At 40.6% G+C, this 22,742-nt stretch overlaps 1 protein-coding gene across 3 annotated transcripts in view; it reads left to right on the top strand.

The window, feature by feature from the left end:
- Positions 1 to 22,742, top strand: part of RPRD1A (regulation of nuclear pre-mRNA domain containing 1A) — a 35,596-nt gene that overhangs the window by 8,491 nt on the left and 4,363 nt on the right. Inside the window, exons 2-7 of one of the 3 annotated variants that reach the window (XM_033169371.1) lie at positions 4,618 to 4,747; positions 6,593 to 6,699; positions 6,800 to 6,894; positions 8,484 to 8,610; positions 8,714 to 8,889; positions 10,106 to 10,204. In XM_033169371.1, the coding sequence (XP_033025262.1) occupies positions 4,618 to 4,747; positions 6,593 to 6,699; positions 6,800 to 6,894; positions 8,484 to 8,610; positions 8,714 to 8,889; positions 10,106 to 10,144 (674 nt within the window). In that variant the 3' untranslated portion in view covers positions 10,145 to 10,204. Of the gene's footprint in view, positions 1 to 4,617; positions 4,748 to 6,592; positions 6,700 to 6,799; positions 6,895 to 8,483; positions 8,611 to 8,713; positions 8,890 to 10,105; positions 10,205 to 22,742 lie in introns of those variants that run through there. The other 2 variants (XM_033169372.1, XM_033169370.1) reach the window with 2 other exon arrangements.

Consider the following 22,742-nt stretch of genomic DNA (forward strand, 5'->3'; position numbering starts at 1 on the left):
TATTTATCACAATAGTTCAAACCAGATTAAGGGACTTGAAAAACAAAACATCGAGTTAGGTGTAAATAAAATTTGCTTCCACTAGTTATATGGATTAAATACAACAGGATCATTTATATTTCAAAATAAATAATTCCATCCTGCTTTACATTAGCCCAACTGAACTTTTTCTCCTCAGCTTTTTCAAGGACAGACATTTAAACATCCCCAGAAATAATAGACATTACAGATGTTCTTTGAATGCGCCAACACTGTAGAACATACTATATTCGGCTGTCCATTGGACACCCAGCTACACAATTGTGTGCTATCCCCTTTTTGGGGAAGTGTACATCACGGCACAATGAAAATAACAGATTCTATCTGTCTGACGTTAACCCGGAAGTAACTGCCAGGTGGCTAAGTTTTTGTCAATAGTATATCTTAGAGTGGTGAATGGCACTATTTAGCAGGAAGAAATCCCAATGAATTCATTTTAATAATATATTTTACATGACTGTTTATATGTATATATTTTTTAATTTTTATATATGGATATTTTTTATGATGAACTATATTTGTAATGCCTAATAAAGGTTTGGCAGAGTAGGAAGAGTTGTCAAAACATGCCAATAAAAGCAGAATTTTGCTATATAAAATAAATGAATTTGAATATAGTTGCTGATCTTATTCTGCTTCTGCTAGTCATGGGCAGGGTGCTGGAAATGTGTTTATTACTGTGGTTGCACTCATCTCCCCTCCCCCCACGGTTATATTCAATGTGAATTTTGCATTGGTGTTCTTCAGGGCAGCCTTGTAAATAAGCTTCACAAAGGTTATTTTCTGCAAACAGGTTACTATCCAGTGTGGTCAGCTACTCTATGCTGGGTATGAAAGAGGGGCTTCTTTTCCTTGGCACCTACTTGGTTCTTTGTGGGAGCAAAAAAAGAGTGCAGAACATCCCAATCTCCTCCTACAAGAAACTTATGTAGCAAGTTTGGACACCCAACATACAATCCAGACCTCTCTTAGGGTATTGAATATGCACTCTTAAAGAGTGTTTCTCAGGAGGTTGTGAAGTACAGCCAGTGCGGGTAGTAGCCTGCGGACATGGTCTGGCCTTCTGAGAGTCCCAAGAGCTTGGTTGAGGAGTCTGGAGGGCACCACCCTCTTTTTAAGAGAACAATAAGAGAGAATGAAAAGTCTTCATACACTGAATTACAACTATCAGATATTCCTTTCCTGAGAGACTTTTGTAATCTCTTTTCAACATCTGGTGAAAAAAAATTATATTTCCCCCCCTGATTCTTGTATGTCTCTTATGCTGCAAATTTTAACTGCTAGCTGTTATTTATTTTTATTGTTTAGGTGAGGGGCTGTATTGATAGGGATCTTGGGAATGAAGTGAAGGAGCCATTGAAAGCCTGCTTCACAGTTTGCTTTATATTTTGCAGATTAATACACTCATATTGCATTAACTGGTATACTGTAGTTTTAACAGAGTTGGATGTAGCCAGGACACCATCTAATCATTTTGGAATGCAAGGCAAAGCACAGGAGACTTGCAAAGGAGTTTGTGAGTGTCCCTTCACTTCCTCCTTTCACCTCTGGATGGAAAGAAGTGCAGGGAAACTCACAAAGGATTTTGACAGATGAGTTGCCCCTCCCAGCTGTCAAAGTTGATCAATGGGAGTCAAAAATATTCCCCACCATAGTCTAAAGAACTGAGCTTAGACCTAGTGATCAGGGTTGATTACAGACCAGTCTCTAACCTTTCCCCTTTTTGAGTAAATTATTGGAGAATGAGGTAGCCTTTTCAGGTTTTTTCTAAAGAGGATACTGATAATCTGGATTCCAACCTGGTTTCAGGATGGATATATAAGCCAGGAATGAATTGGATGAGTCCAAGCCAGTTGTATTTTCTGGAACTCTTGGTAGCTTTTCAGTACCATCAGCCATGGTATAAATTTGGGCCACCTAGCTCGGTTGAGTTTAGGAGGCACAATCATCTATATCCAGCAGGCATGAGGAGCCTCTCGGCCATGGGCCAAACATGGGCCACCAAGCCTCCTCATGACTAGAGATGGGAAGACCTGGAAAAAACCAGAAAAATAGGGGAGTAAACCAGGTTCCCCCCCCAAAAAAGCATTTTTTTGCCGGAAAAAAATAAAAAGAAAGTGTGTGGAATATTCAAACTATATCAACTTTTTTTTTTTCATTTTGGGGGTGGGGAAAAACATGCCCCCCCAAAAAAATCCTGCTTTTCCTCCAGGCCTTCCCATCACTACTCATGATGTCAGATGTGGGGCAGGTAACAGTGGGGAGAGGCACACACTTCCAATTGCTGAGCACTGCCCTTTGCAAGCGTCCTCACACTTCCTCTTTAAACTTCTGACACCAGGAGTTTAAAGAAGTGTAGGATGCCTTGCAAAAGTATAAGGCTGACAACTCCCCTTGCTTGACAGCCAGCTGCTTTGGGACTCCACACAAGCAATGTTGACAGGGCAGGAAAACCCAGCTGTCAGTCATGTGAAGTCATAATGCTATGTGATTGTGACTGTGAGTTCTGGAAGACATGCTCCCCTGCATTGCAGGCATTTTTCCACCTGGCCTGAGAGGGCAGTGGCTGGACTGACTCCAGCTACAAAGCTGAGGTTTCTGAACAGACTCTTGGGCTGAGGTATTGTTAAAGGGGGCAGTGGTTGTTGTTTTTATTATTAATTTTTATTATCTTTATTTTAGATCTTAGTATTACAAGGAAATTGTTCTATTTGGTTGTGTACTTTCTGATGTTTTACTTATTGTTTATGACCATTTTTGTTATGTTTGTAATTATGTATTTTTTCACATTGTAAACCACTGTGAAGATGGAAAGGCGACATACAAATAAAATTTTGTAGGTATGTATGGAGCCAAAGGGTTCCTCACCCCTGATCTGATGGTTTGGGCAGTGCTGTCAACTTCAGGCCATTTAAAAAAGGTAAAGGGACCCCTGACCATTAGGTCCAGTTGCGGACGACTCTGGGGTTGCGGCGCTCATCTCGCGTTACTGGCCGAGGCAGCTGGCGTACAGCTTCCGAGTCATGTGGCCAGCATGACTTAGCCGCTTCTGGCGAACCAGAGCAGCACACGGAAAACACTGTTTACCTTCCCGCTGGAGCGGTACCTATTTATCTACTTGCACTTTGACATGCTTTCAAACTGCTAGGTGGGCAGGAGCAGAGACCGAGCAACGGGAGCTCACCCCTTCTGATCAGCAAGCCCTAGGCTCTGTGGTTTAACCCACAGCGCCATCCACGTCCCATTCAGGCCATTTACATGTACCTAAACTTCTCTCTCCGTGTACAAATCTCTAGGCGTTTGTGGAAACTTTTGAACAGGCCTATGAAAGTGTTTGTACTGGTGAGTGTGAACAAGATGGAACATATGTCAGATAAAATGGAATTAGTGGGGGCTGGAAAGCCAGCCAGACTGAGTGGAGGTGTACAACTGCTCTTGATGGGGTTGCACTAGACTACTGTAATATGCTGTACTTGGGGCTGCTTTTAATGATGTCTCCGAAACTTTAATTGCTGCAAAATGTGGTTGCCTGGATTATGTTGGTGGTTGGAATACTGGTTATTCGTGCATTTTGAAGCTCAGCACAAAGTGCAGATAAAAATATGGCCTCACATTATTTCTCACACAGAAACTGAGGTTTCTGATACACCTTAAGAGAGCTAATCTGCACATCAGATCCTAAGGAAGGGACACCCCAGAGCCTTTGACAGTTCAAATGACATTCACACTGTGTTCATTTCCCCCATACCTTGAACATGGTGTATGTTGGCTGGGAAATGGGGCATGTGGAATCGTTCTTGTACCATTTAGGCTGTGGAACTACTTCAGATGAGAGAACTGTTTGTCCTCATTGGGTGCTGTAAAAATAAAACACAAAGATGATAGATGGATAAATACCTCATATAAATACAATTGCATTGGTCAGTAATAAGCTTTTAAAGATTCCACATAAGTACATTAAGAAAAAACTAACCTTAATGCCACATGTAACACTCTTGTTAAAGGCACTAGGGGTAATTTATTTTATCTATGGGTAAGTTAAGGAAGTCAACACAGTGTGTTCCCAAGGCTTTTAGGTTGGATTGGGATCCTTATTTGGGTACCTGTTTTAAAGCTTTGCTTACTTATAAAGTTCAAAGGGTAGCTGTGCAGAAGTTCCTGTTTCATATGTAAGCAGGGTTATAATTACCAATCAGTGATGTGAAGTTTCTGGAAATTATTGAATTGAAATATTTTTCTATGTAAATTAGGGTAAAACGTATTACAAATTTTCAGTTTGCTTTAGAAAACTTTCTGATACCTTTGCAGGGTGATCTAATTTACTATGCTTATTTCTCTTGTATTTAATAAATTAAGCTAAAGCAGTTGAAACTGCCAAGCTTGTCTAATGCTATATCTGCAGTTGGCACCCATTCATTATTAATGAACTTACAAACTTATAAGAAAAATAAAGCACTAGGGGGGAAATCCACCCCACATCACTGATACTAACATTGGGAAAATCCTTATTGTCATTTTCTTCAGTATTGTTATAACATCCCTCCTCCCCCCTTTTCTTTTTCTTCTTTTTTTTCCCAGCAAAACCAAACAGGAAGCTTACATTCTTGTATCTGGCCAATGATGTAATTCAGAACAGCAAAAGAAAAGGACCTGAATTTACAAAAGACTTCGCACCAGTCATAGTTGAGGCCTTCAAACATGTTTCCAGGTACAATTGTTCTCTTCCCCAACCCCAGTATATTCAGGAAATTCTATTAACTAATGCAGATTTTCCAGAATTTTTGGATTTGAAATTTTGTCCTAATGATGGAGGTGTAATAATAGCTTGTTCATTTCAACTATATTTCACAAAAGACTAAAGCTATAATTTTAATGTTACGTCTTGTCTAAGTGTCTGAACAACTGTTCAATAATCAAATATTTGATTGGGGGGGAATGTTTAGTGTGTTTAGTATTGTTTAATATATTTAAAGGTTAACATGGAAATTATTTTTATTGCAATATTTGGGAATATTTTATGACACAGCGACTCAATACCACACACTACCCTTTTATTAGATTGGTGTGTGTGGGTGGGTGTGTGAAACTACTGAAAACTGTTCGCTGATTTTTTAGCATACCTCAAAAGTGGCATGAATAACAGATGTACTTTGCTGCGATAATATCCTGAAAAACGTTAATTGACTTTAGATTTGAGTATTACTGTTTATTTAGCTCCAGTTGTCCACTTTGATATGTGTTTATTCATTCATTGTTTCTAATCAAGGCAATGAAAGATAGCATTTCTAAAAGTGGATTTTTTTCCATACAAAAAAGCAGTAGTAGAAAAATTGTTTGCAAAACCTTACAATATCATAATAGTATGTTAACATACATAATAACATAAAGGTAAAGGGACCTCTGACCATTAGATCCAGTCGCGAACGGCTCTGGGGTTGTGCCGCTCATCTCAATTTACTGGCCAAGGGAGCTGGCATACAGCTTCCAGGTCATGTGGCCAGCATGACTAAGCCACTTCTGGCGAACCAGAGCAGCGCACGGGAACGCTGTTTACCTTCCCGCTGGAGCGGTACCTACTTGCACTTTGACGTGCTTTCGAACTGCTAGGTTGGCAGGAGCTGGGACCGAGCAACGGGAGCTCACCCCATCGCGGGGATTTGAACCACCGACCTTCTGATAGACAAGCCCAAGGCTCTGTGGTTTAGACCACAGCACCACCCGCATCCCATAGTAACATACATAGTAAGTTAATTAAATATTGAAATGAATTTTGATGACAAGGCTCATAAATTAGTCTCCGTTAGTGTCACCATTGGCTTATAGGAATGAGATGTTGTGGTGAGTCTTTTGTGTTGAGCAGTAGTTGTAACAAACTGAATGTAACTCTGCATAAGTGGAGCATGTCTGACTTGAATATCAAATAATCTTTGTTGTATTGACAGGTTATAGGTTTATAATTCACCATGTAGGAAAGAGGAATGTTTTAACTGTTACTACTCCTTTGAGTAGTACTGAGTAAGATTGTCTTACCACTGTTTCCAAACAAATAGAATTATACATTAATATGGGGATTTCAGTTTAAACTTCGTTCATGCAGGTCTAGTATCTTGGCCACAAATATTTAGATTGGTAACAAGTAATCAAGGAACTGTTCAGTTCTGTGTATCAGGAAGGTATGATGCTTTCAATTTCTTGTGAAGTATTGCTGAGTAGCAAAGTTTTTTGGATATACTTTTTCTCTCTCTACACTTTTATGAGAATACCCCCTTTCCCACACAGAAAACCACAGAGTGGTTGGTCTTATCATGCTTTATAGGTTTTAGTAATGTAATAGGGTTTTGAGATATTTGAAGCAGGATTGTTGTATCTTAGTAAACTGGGAGGTGAATTCTGTTTACTTAGCTGAACAGTCAGCTGTTTACCTACCCCAAAATTCTATTGGGATGTGTTAACTTGAAATTTCATGCATTATTTGGTTTGAATTCTGGTATCTGTTAACTCTGCCTTGCCTTGACATGTATTAGTCCTTATTTGCATTTTCTCCCTACCACAGCGAGACTGATGAGAGTTGTAAGAAGCACCTGGGTCGAGTGCTGTCTATTTGGGAAGAAAGATCTGTTTATGAAAACGATGTATTGGAACAGCTTAGGCAGGCTTTGTGTAAGTAAATTTCAGCTCATACAACTTTATCTTTTTATGGTTCATATATCTTTCCAGTAGATTTTTTTATGTCTCTAATTTTATTCTCTCTAATTTCTAGATGGCGATAAAAACCCAAGAAAACGCCCATATGAACAGATAAATGTGGAAGACAATAATTGCTCAACACAAAGTTCTCCATGTGATCCTCCACAGGTAGAAATAATCTGTGAAAGTGAAAACTTAGTTACAGTGTTGCTTCCAAGTGTTGGATTTACTATTTCCAAACATTTGATCAGGTTTTTTAAAGCAGGTGTGTGGAATCTCCAGCCCCTGAGCCTAATTATTTCTGGCACAGTCCCATTTTGACGCATGTAGCAATTTCAAAGAAATCAGCGCTACAAGAATGACTTTGAATGCAAGTTGCTTCCCCTCCAGAGGGGGAAGTTCTCAACTTCAAAGGGGCTCCCTGTGACCTCTGATTAGCAGTTACAGTATCTTCCTTTCCATGTTGACAGGTGTCAGCCAACTGGCATTATGGTAGCAGGTGACTGACAGGCTGATCTTACCCAGTTGGGTGGTAGATGGGGAGATTTAGAAATGAAGCCTGAAAGGGACCACTTGTGGGCACATTGTCGTGCTGTGGTGACAGTCTAGGTAGAAGTGGCTAGTAATAATCTTTGCTCCTTCAGTATGAAGCTTTCCTCCAATATCCTTGCTGGTATTGAATAACTGTGTTGTATATAGCTTTGCTGCATAGATGGATATTGTTGTGATATTGCCCATCTAATATGTGTACAGTGGTGCCTCGCAAGAGGAAATTAATTCGTTCCGCGAGTGCTGTCGTATAGCGGAAATTTCATCTTGCGAAGCACAGTTGGAGGAAGCGCTGTTTTATGAAAAAAACAAACTGCAAAACGTTTTTGTTTTGCAAGTCACGGCCATAGGGAAATTCGTCTTGCGAGTCACTCTTTCGTTAGTGAATGCCTTTCGTCTAGCGAGGCATTTGTCTAGCGAGGCATTCGTCTAGCGAGGTACCACTGTATTGTACAGAAATAAGTCTGGATATGGGGGGCAGGAGAATGTTTCATCAAACTGCCTTGTTATAAATTTATAGGGCAAAATGTTTTAACCTATCAGCAAAAAGCGTGATAAATAATGTATGAAGCCTTTGCAGTAGTTTAGATGGTATCCATCTTGTGAATACAGTTGCTTAAAACATTTGAGAAGATGAATAGTAGTAAGTTGCATGGGGCTGAAATTCTTAGGAGGAGAAGATTAACTTTCAAATCAATATCGTGTTAATCCTGGGTATTGTCAAAATAGGTTCTTCATTGTGATTGCCATGGGGAAATGTTTAGTCTATTTTGTATTAAAATGTTATGTTCTCACACAGTTCATCATCATTCCCTTTGTTTCCGATGTTCAGGCTCTTAAGTGCTGTTGCAACCTGGGGGAACCCTGAGATTTGCAGAAGTGCACAAAAATGTTTCAGGGAATATCCTAAGGGGGTGGAGGGCACCAAAACCAACCTAATAAGGACTAAACATATTCAGTAACCACAGAATGCTGTCTATCTGGGGAAGAAAACCTGCTTTTTGGTATAAGAATGATATGGAGCATCCAGGAAAAAGAAGTGGCTGGTTGAATGGGAACCCTAAATAGGAGCATTCTGCACTGCAACATTTTGATGCAGATCCCATTGTCTAAAAAAGAAAATCGGTGCATTATGTTCTTGTCTCCAGTACTGTTGCATTATATATTCATGCTTTGTTGATTTTTAAAGTATACTTTCTCCCTCATAGACTGCAGATCTCATAAGAGCATTGCAAGAATTAGAAAATGCAGCCTCTGGGGATGCAGCAGTTCATCAGAGAATAGCCTCTTTACCTGTAGAGGTTCAAGACGTGTCCTTGCTTGACAGAATAACAGGTAAGGGAAGTAGTACCATTGGCAGACATGTAGATCATGACAGAATGTTAGGGCTTGCCAAGATTATAATGTATTGAATTATGAATATTGTTTTTCTTTCTAGACAAAGAATCAGGAGAGCAGCTTTCCAAGATGGTAGATGACGCGTGTATGTTGCTGGCGGATTACAATGGCAGGTTGGCAGCTGAAATAGATGATAGGAAACAGCTAACTCGGATGTTGTCAGACTTTCTGCGATGCCAAAAAGAAGTCCTCTCAGAGAAAGAGCAAACATTGGAAGTGCGTGACTTTGTTGTGGTAGTTCTATTCTCTAGCTTAATTAAAATGCTTGACCATGTTTAAACTTCCCTTAAAGTTTAGATCTAGCTATTAGATCTGTTTTCTCTATCTTTTTCTTTCCAGCAGGTGACTAGGAGGGCTTCTGTCACTTGAAATTTTATTCACCATTTAATGATTAAGTATTTGCCCATATTCTTATTCTATATACCAGTCCGGGAGGTGGGGGGAATAGGCATTAAGATTTGACATTTAACATTTTATAAATATCAAATGACTCCTTGGACATGTTTGATAATAGTAGATATATTTTAGGCATATATATTTAGTGCATAATTTCTCATTGATTTATTTCCCAGAATACATTACAGTGCAGTTCTAACCATTTTTATTCAAATGTAAGTCCTATTTAATTCCATGGAGGTACAGTCCCAGGTTAGGATTGCAGTCTTAGTTGCACTTGGTTCCCACCGAAAACAATGTGACTTTGTCAGGACTATTTTTTCCCATTGATTTCAGTAGGACCAAAGTTGAATTCACTTACGGTAGCCTGGCTCCAACCCATAGTCTCCACAGGCAAAAATGCATAAGAAAACTTTTGATGAATTAAGCTAGATGCACATTTGTGGATCTTTATAGGATACACATACGGCTTTAAAAAATGAGTTTTATATGCTGGTGAAACAGGTTAATGAAATGAGGATTATTTATTTTAATTTTCTTTCCTCTGATGAACTATTATTCAGAAGTATATTATTATTATTATACTTATATAAATATATTCTAATGAATGTTCCAACAGCCCTAGATGGCAGCACTTGTGTTCCTACTATGGTGGTGCTTGTTTTTTGAGGGGTGGTAGTGGAATAGCATTAGGATATTACCTAAATTAAGGTAGGTTGTAATGTTGGGTTATGTGCATACTTGCTTTTTTCCTCTTCGTAAGAGAAATAACAATGTTAGTTTTAGCAGAGAGCTATTTATAAGAGTTGCATCTATACTGACAATTTCTATTTTGGTTTAATAGCTTAAAATTAGATCCACGGTACATAATGACCCCTTCCTAAAATTAATTGTGCCTTAAACATAACAGCAATAACTTATTACAAAGTAGAACAAACCCCAACATTGTTCATTAAGGTTCCTCTAACCTTCATGTGGGTAAGTATTGTCTTATAGATTTTTTTTTTTTAATATGGCTTCTTTAACATCTATCTAGCTTTTGTTTCAGGTGAGGAGCATGGACCATATCTTCTAATGGTGGCATCTTCCATTAGTAATGCATCCTGCTAAAAATAAAATTCAGAATCAAAATCCTGCTTTGTCTCATGTTTTTGAAGATTGACAAAACATACCTGCAGATACCTTTTGATCATACTTGGCATATGTTGCAGACACCATCTAAACAAAATGGAATAACTAAAGCAAGCCACATAGCTGCCAATTTAATATTAATTTGCTGTTCATTTTTGCTAGAAATTTGAAGGCTCAATTTTATTGAATTTAATTTACTAATTCCTCAAACATTTCTGATAGATTTCATCTGTTTAGAATTAAAATATGTATATTGAGCCCAAGAGCCTTTAGCAAGAATGTTTGAGTTCACTTATTGCTAGCAACAGAGGACGTTTTATGAGGTGATGTTTACCCTGTGCTGAACTTACCTCTGTTGATAACACTATATCACATTAGCAGTAGCTGATCCCTTATAGTCATAAGAACGCTATTTTTATTTAATTCAGCATTCTTTTAATAACAGCAGCTGCTTTTTGAGTAGCTCACAAACGGCATGAAGGCAATGATCCCTCCTTGGTGGTTTCTTCCCAGATATTTAGAGGTGCATTGCATTGGAACAGGGTGGTTCCATTTAGCTACCATTTTTAAGAGTCATTGGCCTATCTTCATGAATTTAATCCTTTCTAAAGCTGTCACCACATATTTTGATAGTGAATTTAACACATGATTTCCCACTATGCTCAAGTTAACAGGTCTGACACTAATCAGTATTGGGATATGGACTACCTTGCGTTATATAATGGAATAAAGGTGGGGGGTGGTGGAGGAAAATAGGCAGAAGGATCTTTTCCAGGCTAGAAATTCACCACATGTCATGAAATCAATAGTTGCCATTATCTTAATATATGGCCATATGAATTTGCCCTTGTTGCATATACCGTATTGGCCCAAATATAAGCCACGCCTTTAAAATTTGGGGTGGGGGGTGGGAGAGACCCGAAAATAAGCTGCTCCCTTAAAATTTCACAGGCAGTCACCCGTTCCGTTTTACTGTATGTCTGTTTCAGCAACGATACCATAAAAGCCAATTTTTATAAGGTCATGAACTTTTCACGGTCGGAATTATATTCAGGCCAATATGGTAACAAACTGCCACTTGGTTTTTTCCAACTTTGACATATACCAGAAATGGTAAAAGTGGTCTAACTGATTTGCATAGCTGCATCCATTGAAATAAGTCAGCCTAATCATTTGTGCTCCCATGTGAATAGCAAGCTGAAACCATTCTTTCAAAGCTTAAAACTGTGAAAAAGGATTGTAGTGCCTGTCAGTCAAGTGTGAAGAGGGGGTTTGCATAATACAGGGTAAAGAAGAAATTCCATCTCTGCGTAGGGTCCTTTGTGGGGTCACTTTAGTGGAGGTTCGGCCACCCATGTCAGAGTGGTGGCCACATTTTGCAGCCATCACAGTGGTTGTGATGGAATTTAACTTCCATCTGATCCTAGTACTGTGATTAAAAAATAGAAGCAAAACTTTCAAATCTAGTAGCTCTCTCAGTGCAAGCTGAATAACTTAGGAAGTTTTGACTGTAAGCTATTGTCTGCAAGTGTGGTATGATATAGGAAAATATAAATTAATGTGAATGGCTATTAGCAATTAACATTGGTACGTTTAGGGGCAACATTGGGTGGAAATGAAAGCTGCCTGGTGAACTCAGTAGTAGGCCATGGGTGACGCCATCTGTACCCAGATATCTGCACGTTGGAGGCAGTTTTCAAGGGGCAAGTAGGAACTCTGAAAAATGGCTGTTAGTAGGCACATGCACATGATTAAGTAAGTAATTTTTTTTTTATACCCCGGCCAAGACCGGGCTCAGGGCAGGTAACATCAAATATCAAATACATTAAAACACAAACAATTGATTAAAATACATCTTAAAAATTAGAATCAGGATAAAATTAAATGACTGCCCTCGAATTACAACCATAGGGGTCAGGGCCAGCTATCCATGTTGGTCCCACATGAGCTGATAAAAGGGCTAAAAAGGTAACTTACAGGGTCCCATAGAGGGGAGGTCAAACTGGGCCCGGACTGAAGGCCAGGCAGAACAGCTCCGTCTTGCAGGACCTATGGAAAGATGTCAAGTCCTGCAGGGCCCTGGTCTTGTGCAATAGAGCCATAAATACACATTAATCAGGCGGTGGGAAGAATAAACATAATCTTGTGTTGATAAATCAAACTTCTGTGCAGAATAGATTATGTAACTTCTTAAACAATTAGTTTTGCATGCTTCCCTCCCCACTTTCCTCCACTTTGGATTCTTGTGGCTCATGTCTTGTCATAGATTATAGCAAGTGGAGTGGAGAAATGGAAAAATTGCAGCGAGTAACATGCTAGGGACAGAGGGTGTAGAATTCCTTAGAACCCTTCCAAGGATTTCTGTATCGTGCATGCTCATGATGCATGGTACAAATCTCTTTCTTCTGACCACACATCTGATTTTTGCCACCTCCAAGAAAGACAACCTATTTTTATTCATCTTGTCATTGATTATCATTAGACTTCAACTGCCCTTCCCTGAGCCCACATTTTTCTGTACTATCTTCAGATTCCTTGTTTCACTGGGTGGTATTCCATGCTTCTGAATGTAGTGATGACTCCTCTCAAATGAAGATACTGCACTATGTAGGGTAGTTTCAGGTAGGTAGCCGTGTTGGTCTGATGCAGTCGAAATAAAAAAATTAAAAACTTGTCCAGTAGCACCTTAGAGACCAACTGAGTTTGTTCTGGGTATAAGCTTTCGTCCGAACAAACTTAGTTGGTCTCTAAGGTGCTACTGGACAAGTTTTTAATTCTTTAATGTAGGGTAGTGTTTGGCTTCCAGGGGTTATATGTTGTCATATCAAAGCTGCAGCCTAAAAAGTTTGAATTCAGGCTGGCAACTGGTTCATTATGATTCAGGTCAGTTCCAGTCCATATAGGGAAGTGTACGATTCATACTTACTGCAAGTTAGTGTGAACCACTACAAGGTTAGAACAAGTTGCCTTTTCCCCAGACCCACCCTATTCTTCTGATCTAAAATTTTTAAAACTGATTTTTAGCATTGCTTTTACACAGTTGTAACCTGCCCTTGGTATTCATGGTGAAGGGCAAATAAGAAATTAATAACAACTTACATAATTTTGTAACTCATAAACTCCATGAAGCATGTATGAAATAAAAATAGCATTCAGTATTAACATTTGTAGTAAATTCCAGCAAATTATACACTTAACCCTTGAAATGGCATACTTTTCTTCTGCCTTTTACTTCTCAGACTCTTAAAAGGAACTAATGTAGAAACCAAATCAATCCCAAAGTACAGTTGTACCTTGGAAGTTGAACGGAATCCGTTCCGGAAGTCCATTCAACTTCCCAAACATTCTGAAACCAAAGTGCAGCTTCTGATTGGCTGCAGGTAGGCCGCGGAAACCTCGCCGGACGTTCCGATTCCAAAGAATGTTTGCAAACCAGAACACATACTCGCCAGTTTGCGGCGTTCAGGAGCCAAAATGTCCGCACACAAACCCTTTAGTCTGGTAACAAATTAATCTTTATGGTTCATAGAATTGTAGAGTTGCAAGGGAAAACAAATTTCATCTGTTCCAACCCCCTGCAGGAATCTTGCCCAACGTGAGGGCTGGAACCTATGCCCTTTTAAAATGTGGGGGGGAGGGTTATTGGGTTGCACTGATTACAGTGGTACCTCAGTTTTCGAACATCTCCATTGACAAACATTTCGGTTTTCAAATGCCGCAAACCTGGAATTAAATGCTTCAGTTTTTGAAAACGCCTCGGAAGTTGAACATGCCATGCGGTTTCCACTGAGTGCAGGATCCTGAGACCCAGCTGTCGGTTATTGAGGTTTCGGTTTTCAAATGTTTCAGAACTTGGAACGTTCTTCCAGAATGGAGTGCGTTTGAAAACTGAGGTACCATGGTATACATTTTGTGATTTTATATTTTGATTTTGTTCTGTGAACCGCCCTGGGCATACGGCAGCATATAAATTCAAATAATAACCCACAACCCTGAGATTCAAGAGTCTCCTGCTCTGTTGACTGTGCTATCAGGCAGATCTATCCAAATAATGATTCAGGCTTTCTTCTGGCACAGGTTTTTGGATCATTTTAGCTCCCCACATATACTTTGCCACATGAGCTTATCCCTTCACAGGGAAAGTACAGTATATCTTTATAGTATAGGGCAAGTAAGATTGCATTTGTATGTATACAGTGGTGCCCCGCTAGACGAAAATAATTCGTTCTGCGAAAATTTTCGTCTAGCGGGTTTTTCGTCTAGCGAAGCGGCAATGACAGCCACGCTTTCGCTAGACGAAAAAAAAGACGAAAAATTTTCATCTTGCGAGGCAGCCCCATAGACTTTTTCGTCTTGCGGGGCAGCCTCCCGCTAGACGAATGCCTTCGTCTAGCGAGTTTTTCGTCTTGCGAGGCATTCGTCTAGCGGGGCACCACTGTACTGTGTTTGAGTAGATTATGCCTTGCCACTGATTATTGAGCAGTTGTAGCCTTAGCCTCTACTCTCTTTCCCTTCTGCCTGTCATTTTTGTTAAGTCACTTAGATATGGAAGGCTTTCAGTTGTATCCAATACAGTGCTAAGTAACCATCCCATCAGCACAAGGATTTCTTTGTGTGCAACCAGACTTCTCCCACTTGGCTTCCCCATCCCATCCCTAAATCTGTTTTAGGGGTTTGCCAAGTCCTCCAGAGCAGGTTTGTGAAGAGCATGGCTGGAGAGAGGGAGTTCTGCTCAAGCGGAAGCCCTTGTGCTGATGGGACATTGGATTGCAAGCCTCGGAGGTCATGGGAAGTGGAGGCCAAGAAGAATACCTGCACTTTCTCTCTTACAAGTACAGCAGTGGCTGCTTACCCAGTCACACGGGGTGGGCTGTAGTTGTAGCCTGTCGTGGCTATCCCTCGCTCCTTTGTGGGCAAAAGGCCTTGTACCATCCCCTGACTGGCCACTATGGATTGTCCTATAGCCTACCATCCACAAATTTGAACTGCCCTCTTGGGCAAGTCGGGCGTACCAGAGTAGAGAAGTCTTCAGACCGCTGCTACAACACTGCCTCCTTTGAGGGGTGTGTGTGTGCTCAAAGTGACTGCAGTCAGTCATGCTCCACCAGGGGCACTGTGGAATGGGGCTGATGACCTTTAAGCCAAAAAGCTGAGTGCTGTCTGTGGAGATGATATAGCGGCAGTTTCATAGCATCATCGAATTCTAGAGTTGGAAGGGACCCCAAGGGTAATGTAGTGCAACCCCGTGCAATGCAGAAATCTCAACACATAGTTCCCCATCCAATTTTAAACCATTCTGGACCCTGCTTAGTTTTGCAAACGTGGTAATAGTTTTATTGTGCTACTAGGAGGTTTATCCTGCTTGTTTTTTCTCTAGAGCCTCAGATGATAAGACATGGCATAAACTTGAGCACATAATAAGCCGCCTGCAGGATCATTCCAAGGGTCCATGTAGTGTAGCAGTCTGTGCTCACAGTGGATTACTATATTCCTGTTGGAATCCCATAAGAAGGATATGAGTGCCCTAGCCCTGGTCTGCATGTGATCTCCTGCCATATTGCCTCTGATACTGGACATTTTACATGAGTAGTAGCTACTGATATGCAAAGTCAATGAGAATAAGGGCTAATCCTCTTCTAAAGCTGACCCACGTTGGTGATTATCTTGTGGTAGCGAATCCTAGCATGGAGGCAGTTGCATACATGCCATGGCCTCGTGCAGTATTGAAGGGCTACTGACCCTAAAGTAGAGGGGGGAGCATGTGTGCCCTGGATGTGGAACTGCCATAGCGTTGCATTTGTTACCCATGTGCTCATCCAGGAGTTGTAATTGCTTCTTGCTTTCTGTAATAGAGGAGTGACAAGTTGCATTCTTGGTTTGCTCTTCTCCATAAGCACCTCAGGGTATAATGCAAGATACAGCTAGCTAGTAAATTCCTAGCTGGCACCTCTGTATAAGGGATTAATGCACGGATATCCAAATTTCTGGCTCAGAGATATATCTGTATGTTCTTTCTAAATATAGCAAAGAATTATTATTTTGAATGATCAGAAGATCAAAGCTGGTAGGATGTTGCTAGAATAAATTCCTTCTCAAAAGACCAAATAGCCCATTGCATATTATTTATCTTTTAAGTGTTTTTAGTACTATATACAATCTTGAGCATTTTATAGAATGTTTACCAATAAAGTAAATAAGCATAAAAGAGCACCCCCTGGATAATAGTACTGGCATTTATCTCCATGATGACAACACCTTTCTGGTATTTAGATGTTGACCGCTATCCTATTTTTGACTAATGCCATTACCCCCAACATTTTCCACTCCGGCCCTTAAAATGAATAAGAATGCCGTGGTCCTTCAGATGCTGTTGAACTCTGTCATCATTCCTTGACCAAGCTGACTGGGGCTGCTGGGAATGCAACAACATCTGGAGTGACACACATTAACTACTCCTGCTTTAAAAATACTCTGGATTTTGTCACAAAGCAAATACATTACAGTCTCAGTAAATTGTACATGCTGAGTGTTCCAGATTTATGATTGGCGGGTGTTTTGCTGCCTGCTTTCAGGTAGCCTGAGAGACCCCCACAAGGATAGACTGTTGAAGGCTCTTTCTAGAGTAAATAAAATTAAAAATCCACCTCTGGACTCTGGTGTAACTATTAAAATGTGTCAGGGTGAAGAGAAAAAGGAAGCATTGTCAGGAAAGGGATAGGAGTTCCTGGATTTCCATTTCTATGGGCAATACTGTAACGAAATTGCAAATTGTAGCTGTTCTTGGTAAGCAGCTTTTGGTTTTGATCAGGACTGTTCTGCTTTCTTCCCTGAAGGCTGTTGCATCCTGAGCCTTTCCTCCATGTGGTTTCTTAGCAACAACAGTTTTGTATACTAGCACAAGCTCCCCCTCATGCCATGCTATCTTCAGCTATTGGCCTTCCTTTTACTAGGCCATGCCACCTGTACTTATGGAGTCAAGACCTCTTCCCAACAACAGGGTCAAAAAATCTACCATGCACATGGCAACCACTCAGATCCACTCCCTGCCACCAGTCCTTGAAGCCACATGTGTTGGGTTGATAGAGCCTAGCAAGAGCTGCACTGTTGGGCACCTTGCTGATCTCAGTGGTTGCCAGAATTGCATTTATGCCCACCACTTATAGATTCGTAGGAATGATTAAATTATTCTACCCTGTCTATTCATATATATATATATATATATATATATATATATATATATATATATATATATATATATATAATTTTTTACACTATACTACTACAATACAAAATAAATCCAACATTCTCATACATTTTCCAATTTTGGCTTACAAAGCCATGGCTTCCCTCAATCCCTCCACATGGCTTTCGAAATTATATCTTGATATTATTCTTCTTTAATCAACCATTGCTTACGTTATCATAAAATTCCCACTTACTTTAACTTCCATACTTAAAATAATATTTCTACACATTAACTACAAAACTTCTTGAAATCCTATTAGCGTATTCAATTGTAAATTGTCTTTTAAATAGTTCGTAAACTTTAACCAGTCTTTGATGAATTTCTGGTCTCGCTGTTCCCGGATTCTCCCCGTCATTTTATCCAGTTCTGCATCTACCCTGTCTATTCAAGCCTAGCTGAGTCAAAGAGCCAGCAGTCTTTTAAGCTGCCTCATATAGTCAGTGGAGGTCTTCCAAGAACAAACCAGAATAGTAAACTTCATTGCAGCAAAATGTAAGAAGTGCTGGTTTGTACACAAAGATATGGCTTCAGAAGCCAAATTCTTTTACTGTTCGGTTTGTCGATGCCTCAGGGCTGCTTGAAGATTTTAGAAGTGTGAGAGGGGGTGATCTTCATTCGTTGTCATTAAAATACTAGGTGAGAGCCAATATAATTTAGCTCCTTTAGTTAATTTCTAAAGCTTTCAAAATATTTTAGATTGGTCTGTAAAAGAATGCTTTCCTGATGTTGGACTCCCAACTCTCATTAGTCCCAGCTAGCATAACCAATGGCCAAAGATGGTGGCAATTGGACCACAGCAACATCTGCACTGCCACAGCCCCACTCTGAAAGTATTTAAAATATGTACTGTACGGCCCGCTCTTTGCTACCAAAAAGGCATCCCACAGAGGGGTTTCAACCATAAAGCATTAAAAACAAGCACAGTAAAAGCAAATTAATAATGTCAGTGAAATTTCATCACATCCAACGGAGTGGACAGCAAATCGCCCAGAGGCTGGCACAGAAAACTAAAAACTTAGCACTAGCCTTCTAGGAAGGGAATTGCACAATTGGGGTGCTTGCACTGGGGGTGCCCTCTTCCATGTCGCTACATACTGAATTTCAGGCACCACCAGAGGTATATCCTCTACAGATCTTTAAAGCACAAGCACAACTATATGGGGAGCAGGTGCTCTGCCAGGTTTCTATGTCCTAAGATGTTTAGAGGTTTTAATGTCAGTACAAGCAGGGATAGTCAGTGCAGTTCTTTTAACTCTGGTGCATTTGCTAGCAGGCTGCCATGTTCTGCACCACGTAGAGCAGGCTTCCTCAAACTCTGCCCTCCAGATGTTTTGAGACTACAATTCCCATCATCCCTGACCACTGGTCCTGCTAGCTAGGGATCATGGGAGTTGTAGGTCAAAAACACTGGAGGGCCAAGTTTGAGGAAGCCTGATGTAGAGTGCATTGCAATAGTCCAAACCTTGGGTTGTTAGTGCATGGGTGTCCCCATCCAGGAGCTGTAACAGTTGCTGCACTAACTGAAGCTAGTGTAAGGTTCTTGCCAAGGAAGCTACTTGTGCCTCCCATAAAATGCTGAATCCAGGAGGACCCACAAGCTATGTTCCTGTTCTATTGGAGGGAGGGTGGCCCAGTTCAGAACAGGCAATCTTCCCAATTTCCAAACCTGGGAATGCTCACTTACAGTACTTACCAGGATTCAGCCAGAGCTTATAGACTCTCATCCAACTCACCATTGTGTCAAACCACTGACCAGAACCTAGACAGTGTCTTCTGACTAATGAAACTGAAAGAGCTGTATTGACATGCCCCCTTGCCAGAGGAGTTGAGTCAGAGTGGAGAGGCACAATTTTTGTGCCCCCCCCCCCGGTCTGCGGCCTTAGCAGGGAGTCAGCCTGTCCAACCCCTAGGTATGCCCCTGCATCAGCATCTTGGTGGCATCTCACTCCAGACCTAATGAGCACTCCTAGTAGCTTCGAATAGATATTAAACAGCACTGTGGACAGAATGGGACCAGGCACCCCACAGCATAACTGCCGTGGAGCTGGGGTACAGTCTCCCAATGCTATTTTCTGGGAAATGGCCCTGCAGGTAGAAATGGAACCATCAACCCTCCCAGTAAAGGTCTTCCATCAGGATAACCAGAGCTGATCTGGTCCCCAAGCTGGAATGAATCCAGATAATTGGTTCCATCCAAAAGCATTAACAGTTACCACCCTTTAGAGCACTTACCCTAAAAAGGAATTCTTGCAACCAAGCAATGATTGTCAAACACTTCTGGGTTCTACTTGGGTTTCTTTGGGAGCAGGCAAACTATAGCCTCCATGAAGACTGCAGGCACCCTCCCCTCTTGCACAGATGTATTCACCACATATTGGAATCACCTGGTTAATCCCCTCTGGCTGGATCTAAACAGGACAAAGGTTGAGAGGATGTGGTTGGCTGAACAGCGTCTAGCATCTTATGCACAGCCATTGTTTGTTTGTTATGTTTATGTCCCACCCTTTCTCTGAAGAGCTCAAGAAGACGTTCATGGTTTCCCCTCTCCCTGTTTTATCCTCAGACTGACCCTGTGAGGTAGGTTAGGCCGAGAGACAGTGATTGTCCCCAAGTCACCCAGTGTTTCATGGCTAAATGGAGATTTGAACTTGAGTCTCCTGGGTACAATATACTAAGTACTACACCACATTGGCTCACATTGCTGTTCTTTGTGACCTACTAGTGATTATACAAGTTAACCAAACCATCCGTTAATCATTGTACACAAAGGTCCTGATACAGCTCTAGCTATGCATAAAAACGTATCGATTTGCAACTAGTTTTCCCAGAACGTACATGAGGATGTGCATTCAAATGCTCAACACATGGAATGGTGCATTGTGGGTGGACACTGGGTGAGCATTTGGATCAACATCCAGTTTTCACCTGTGATATTTGACCAAATGAGTGAAAAGTTGGTGAAAGCAAAAACGAGGGTACCATCTTATGTCAGCACTCTCCCTGTTGTTATCTCTGCAGTTTGAATTTGTTTACTCTTCTTCACTCACAGCTCTAGCTTTGGGGCAATGACAGCTCCTGAAGCCATAGCTAAGGAGGAGTGTGGGTTCACATGCAGCACTAAACTACGGTCAAAAGTTCTCTAGTGTTTAAAAAACCAACTATGAATGTGGTTAATGAGCAACCTTTAACCATAGTTATTAAACCATAGTTAAATTGCTGGGCTGGGTTTGCACATAGCACTAAGCTATGGTTTAATAAACCATGGATTAGCAATATGTGTGAACCATGCCACTTTGCGGGGCTGCCTTTGAACTGTGTTCAGAAGTTTCAACTGGGGAAAAAATGTAGCTGTAAGAGTTTCAAACAGAACCTGTTGTAGCAACAGATAAAACAAATGTCTACTGGCTTCATGTTTGCTTCTGGAACCAATTCAAAGTGCTGATAGTATCCTTTAATGCTCTTTATGACATGGACTAGGATATTTAAAGGACCCCTTCCACACGTACACATTTGCTCTTTCTTTGGTCTGCACAAATGCACATGCTACTGATCATGCCTTCAGAGACTAACTGGGTGGGTACTGAGGACCAACCTTTTCTATTGTCACAGCCAGACTATTGAACTCTCCCTCACGCTGTCCACCAGACACATACACCATGTCCACCTCCTTTTTCCTCTAGTTTGTAACTTCTCTGCCGATATAAATTCTGCTAGGATTACAATTATTTTGTACTGTATTTTTTTTTGCTTTATATGCATTTTTTCACTGCTTTTGTTAGCCACTGAAGAGTATTCAGAGAAAAGTGGGCTTATGAATACCAATTGTTGGGCATTGTGAGTAGAAGAGTATTATTATGCTCCTGTCTTCTTGCTTGTGGGATTTCCATACTCATTGTTAGCTCCTGGGAGAACATGGTGCTGAACTAGATAGGCCTTCTGATCCAGCAGGAGTCGTCTTAAGGTTTTTTTAAATAGAAATTTATGTTCATTAGATTAGGAAAGCACTTAAACACATTCTACTTAAGGTAAATATTGGAGAGCAAAAAATTGCTGGGTTGGACCAGTACAATGAAAACAGGACATTTATTCTTATACAGTGATACAATTTTTTTCTAAGCATTATGTACTGTGAAATATTCGTGTGATCTGCCAGCCACAGATGTCAGGACATAAATGGAGTGAGAGAATATACTAATGAACTTTTTCAGTTGCAATTAGCATGGCTTTCTTTGGAAGCCTAGTTAAATAGTTGCCTAGTTGTAAGTCAAGTATTGTCTAAAGGGGTTCTCAACTGAGACACCATCCAACAAAGCAGAAAGACAGTTGGATTATTGCAGAGTTGTCATAAATAAAAAGTTGCAACACGTTATATAGTGTGCAGTCTACAACCCAGTTACTGCAAAGACTATTCCTTGTTATATAAAATTGTCCTGGAGGAAATAGTTTCTACATTGAAATGTAACGTGAGACTAATTCATAAGCCATTAAGTTAGAGTCTGATTACTTTTGCATCCCTCTTGTTAGTAGATATTTGCCAGAACAACCATAAGCAAAGCACTGTCCATCGTAAAGTCCTTCCAGATCGTTCCAACCTGTGCAGTTCGTGTACACCGTTGAAATAATTCTAAGCATAATGCAGTATATATTTTAAAAATTGATTTGTATGAAATGTCATATTTAGGGGAGAGGCCATAGCTGTATGGAAAAGTACATGCTTTGTATAGAGAAGGATGGTGGGGTTCATTTAAAAGGTCCTTGTGTAACAAGACGGAAAGACCTCTGCTTGAAGCCCTGGAGAGCTGCTGTAGACATCATGGCATCCATGGTTTCAGTCAATATAAGTCAGTGTCCTATACCCATGTCAGTTTTCAAAATAGACAAAATCAGTACTGACCAAAATAAAAGAAAAAGAAAAGAACATTGGAACAGCTTAGGTGGAGATCCAGGTGGCATACAGTCCAGGCACTGATTAGGCCCATGCCTGCTTCACTTCAGTAATGCTTCAGCATGGTACATAGTCCCAAATTACAAAATAAATTCCAGATTGCTAATTTGGAATTCCGCATAGTAAATCTACTTTTGAATTTACTTGGGGCTGTCATTCCTGCTTACTTTGCTCACCAACCCCACCTACCAGTCCACCCCTTTGCCATCTTCCTTCTCCCAAACCTGACCATACTCTCAGTTTAAAGACTGTCTCAAGGCAAATCTTTTTAAAAAATGTAGTATAAACACTGACAACTGGGAAACACTGGCCTGCGAGCGCTCCAGCTGGAGAACAGCCTTTACCAAAGGT

Source organism: Lacerta agilis, chromosome 14 (assembly GCF_009819535.1).
Source record: "Lacerta agilis isolate rLacAgi1 chromosome 14, rLacAgi1.pri, whole genome shotgun sequence".
NCBI classification, from domain to species: Eukaryota; Metazoa; Chordata; class Lepidosauria; order Squamata; family Lacertidae; genus Lacerta; species Lacerta agilis.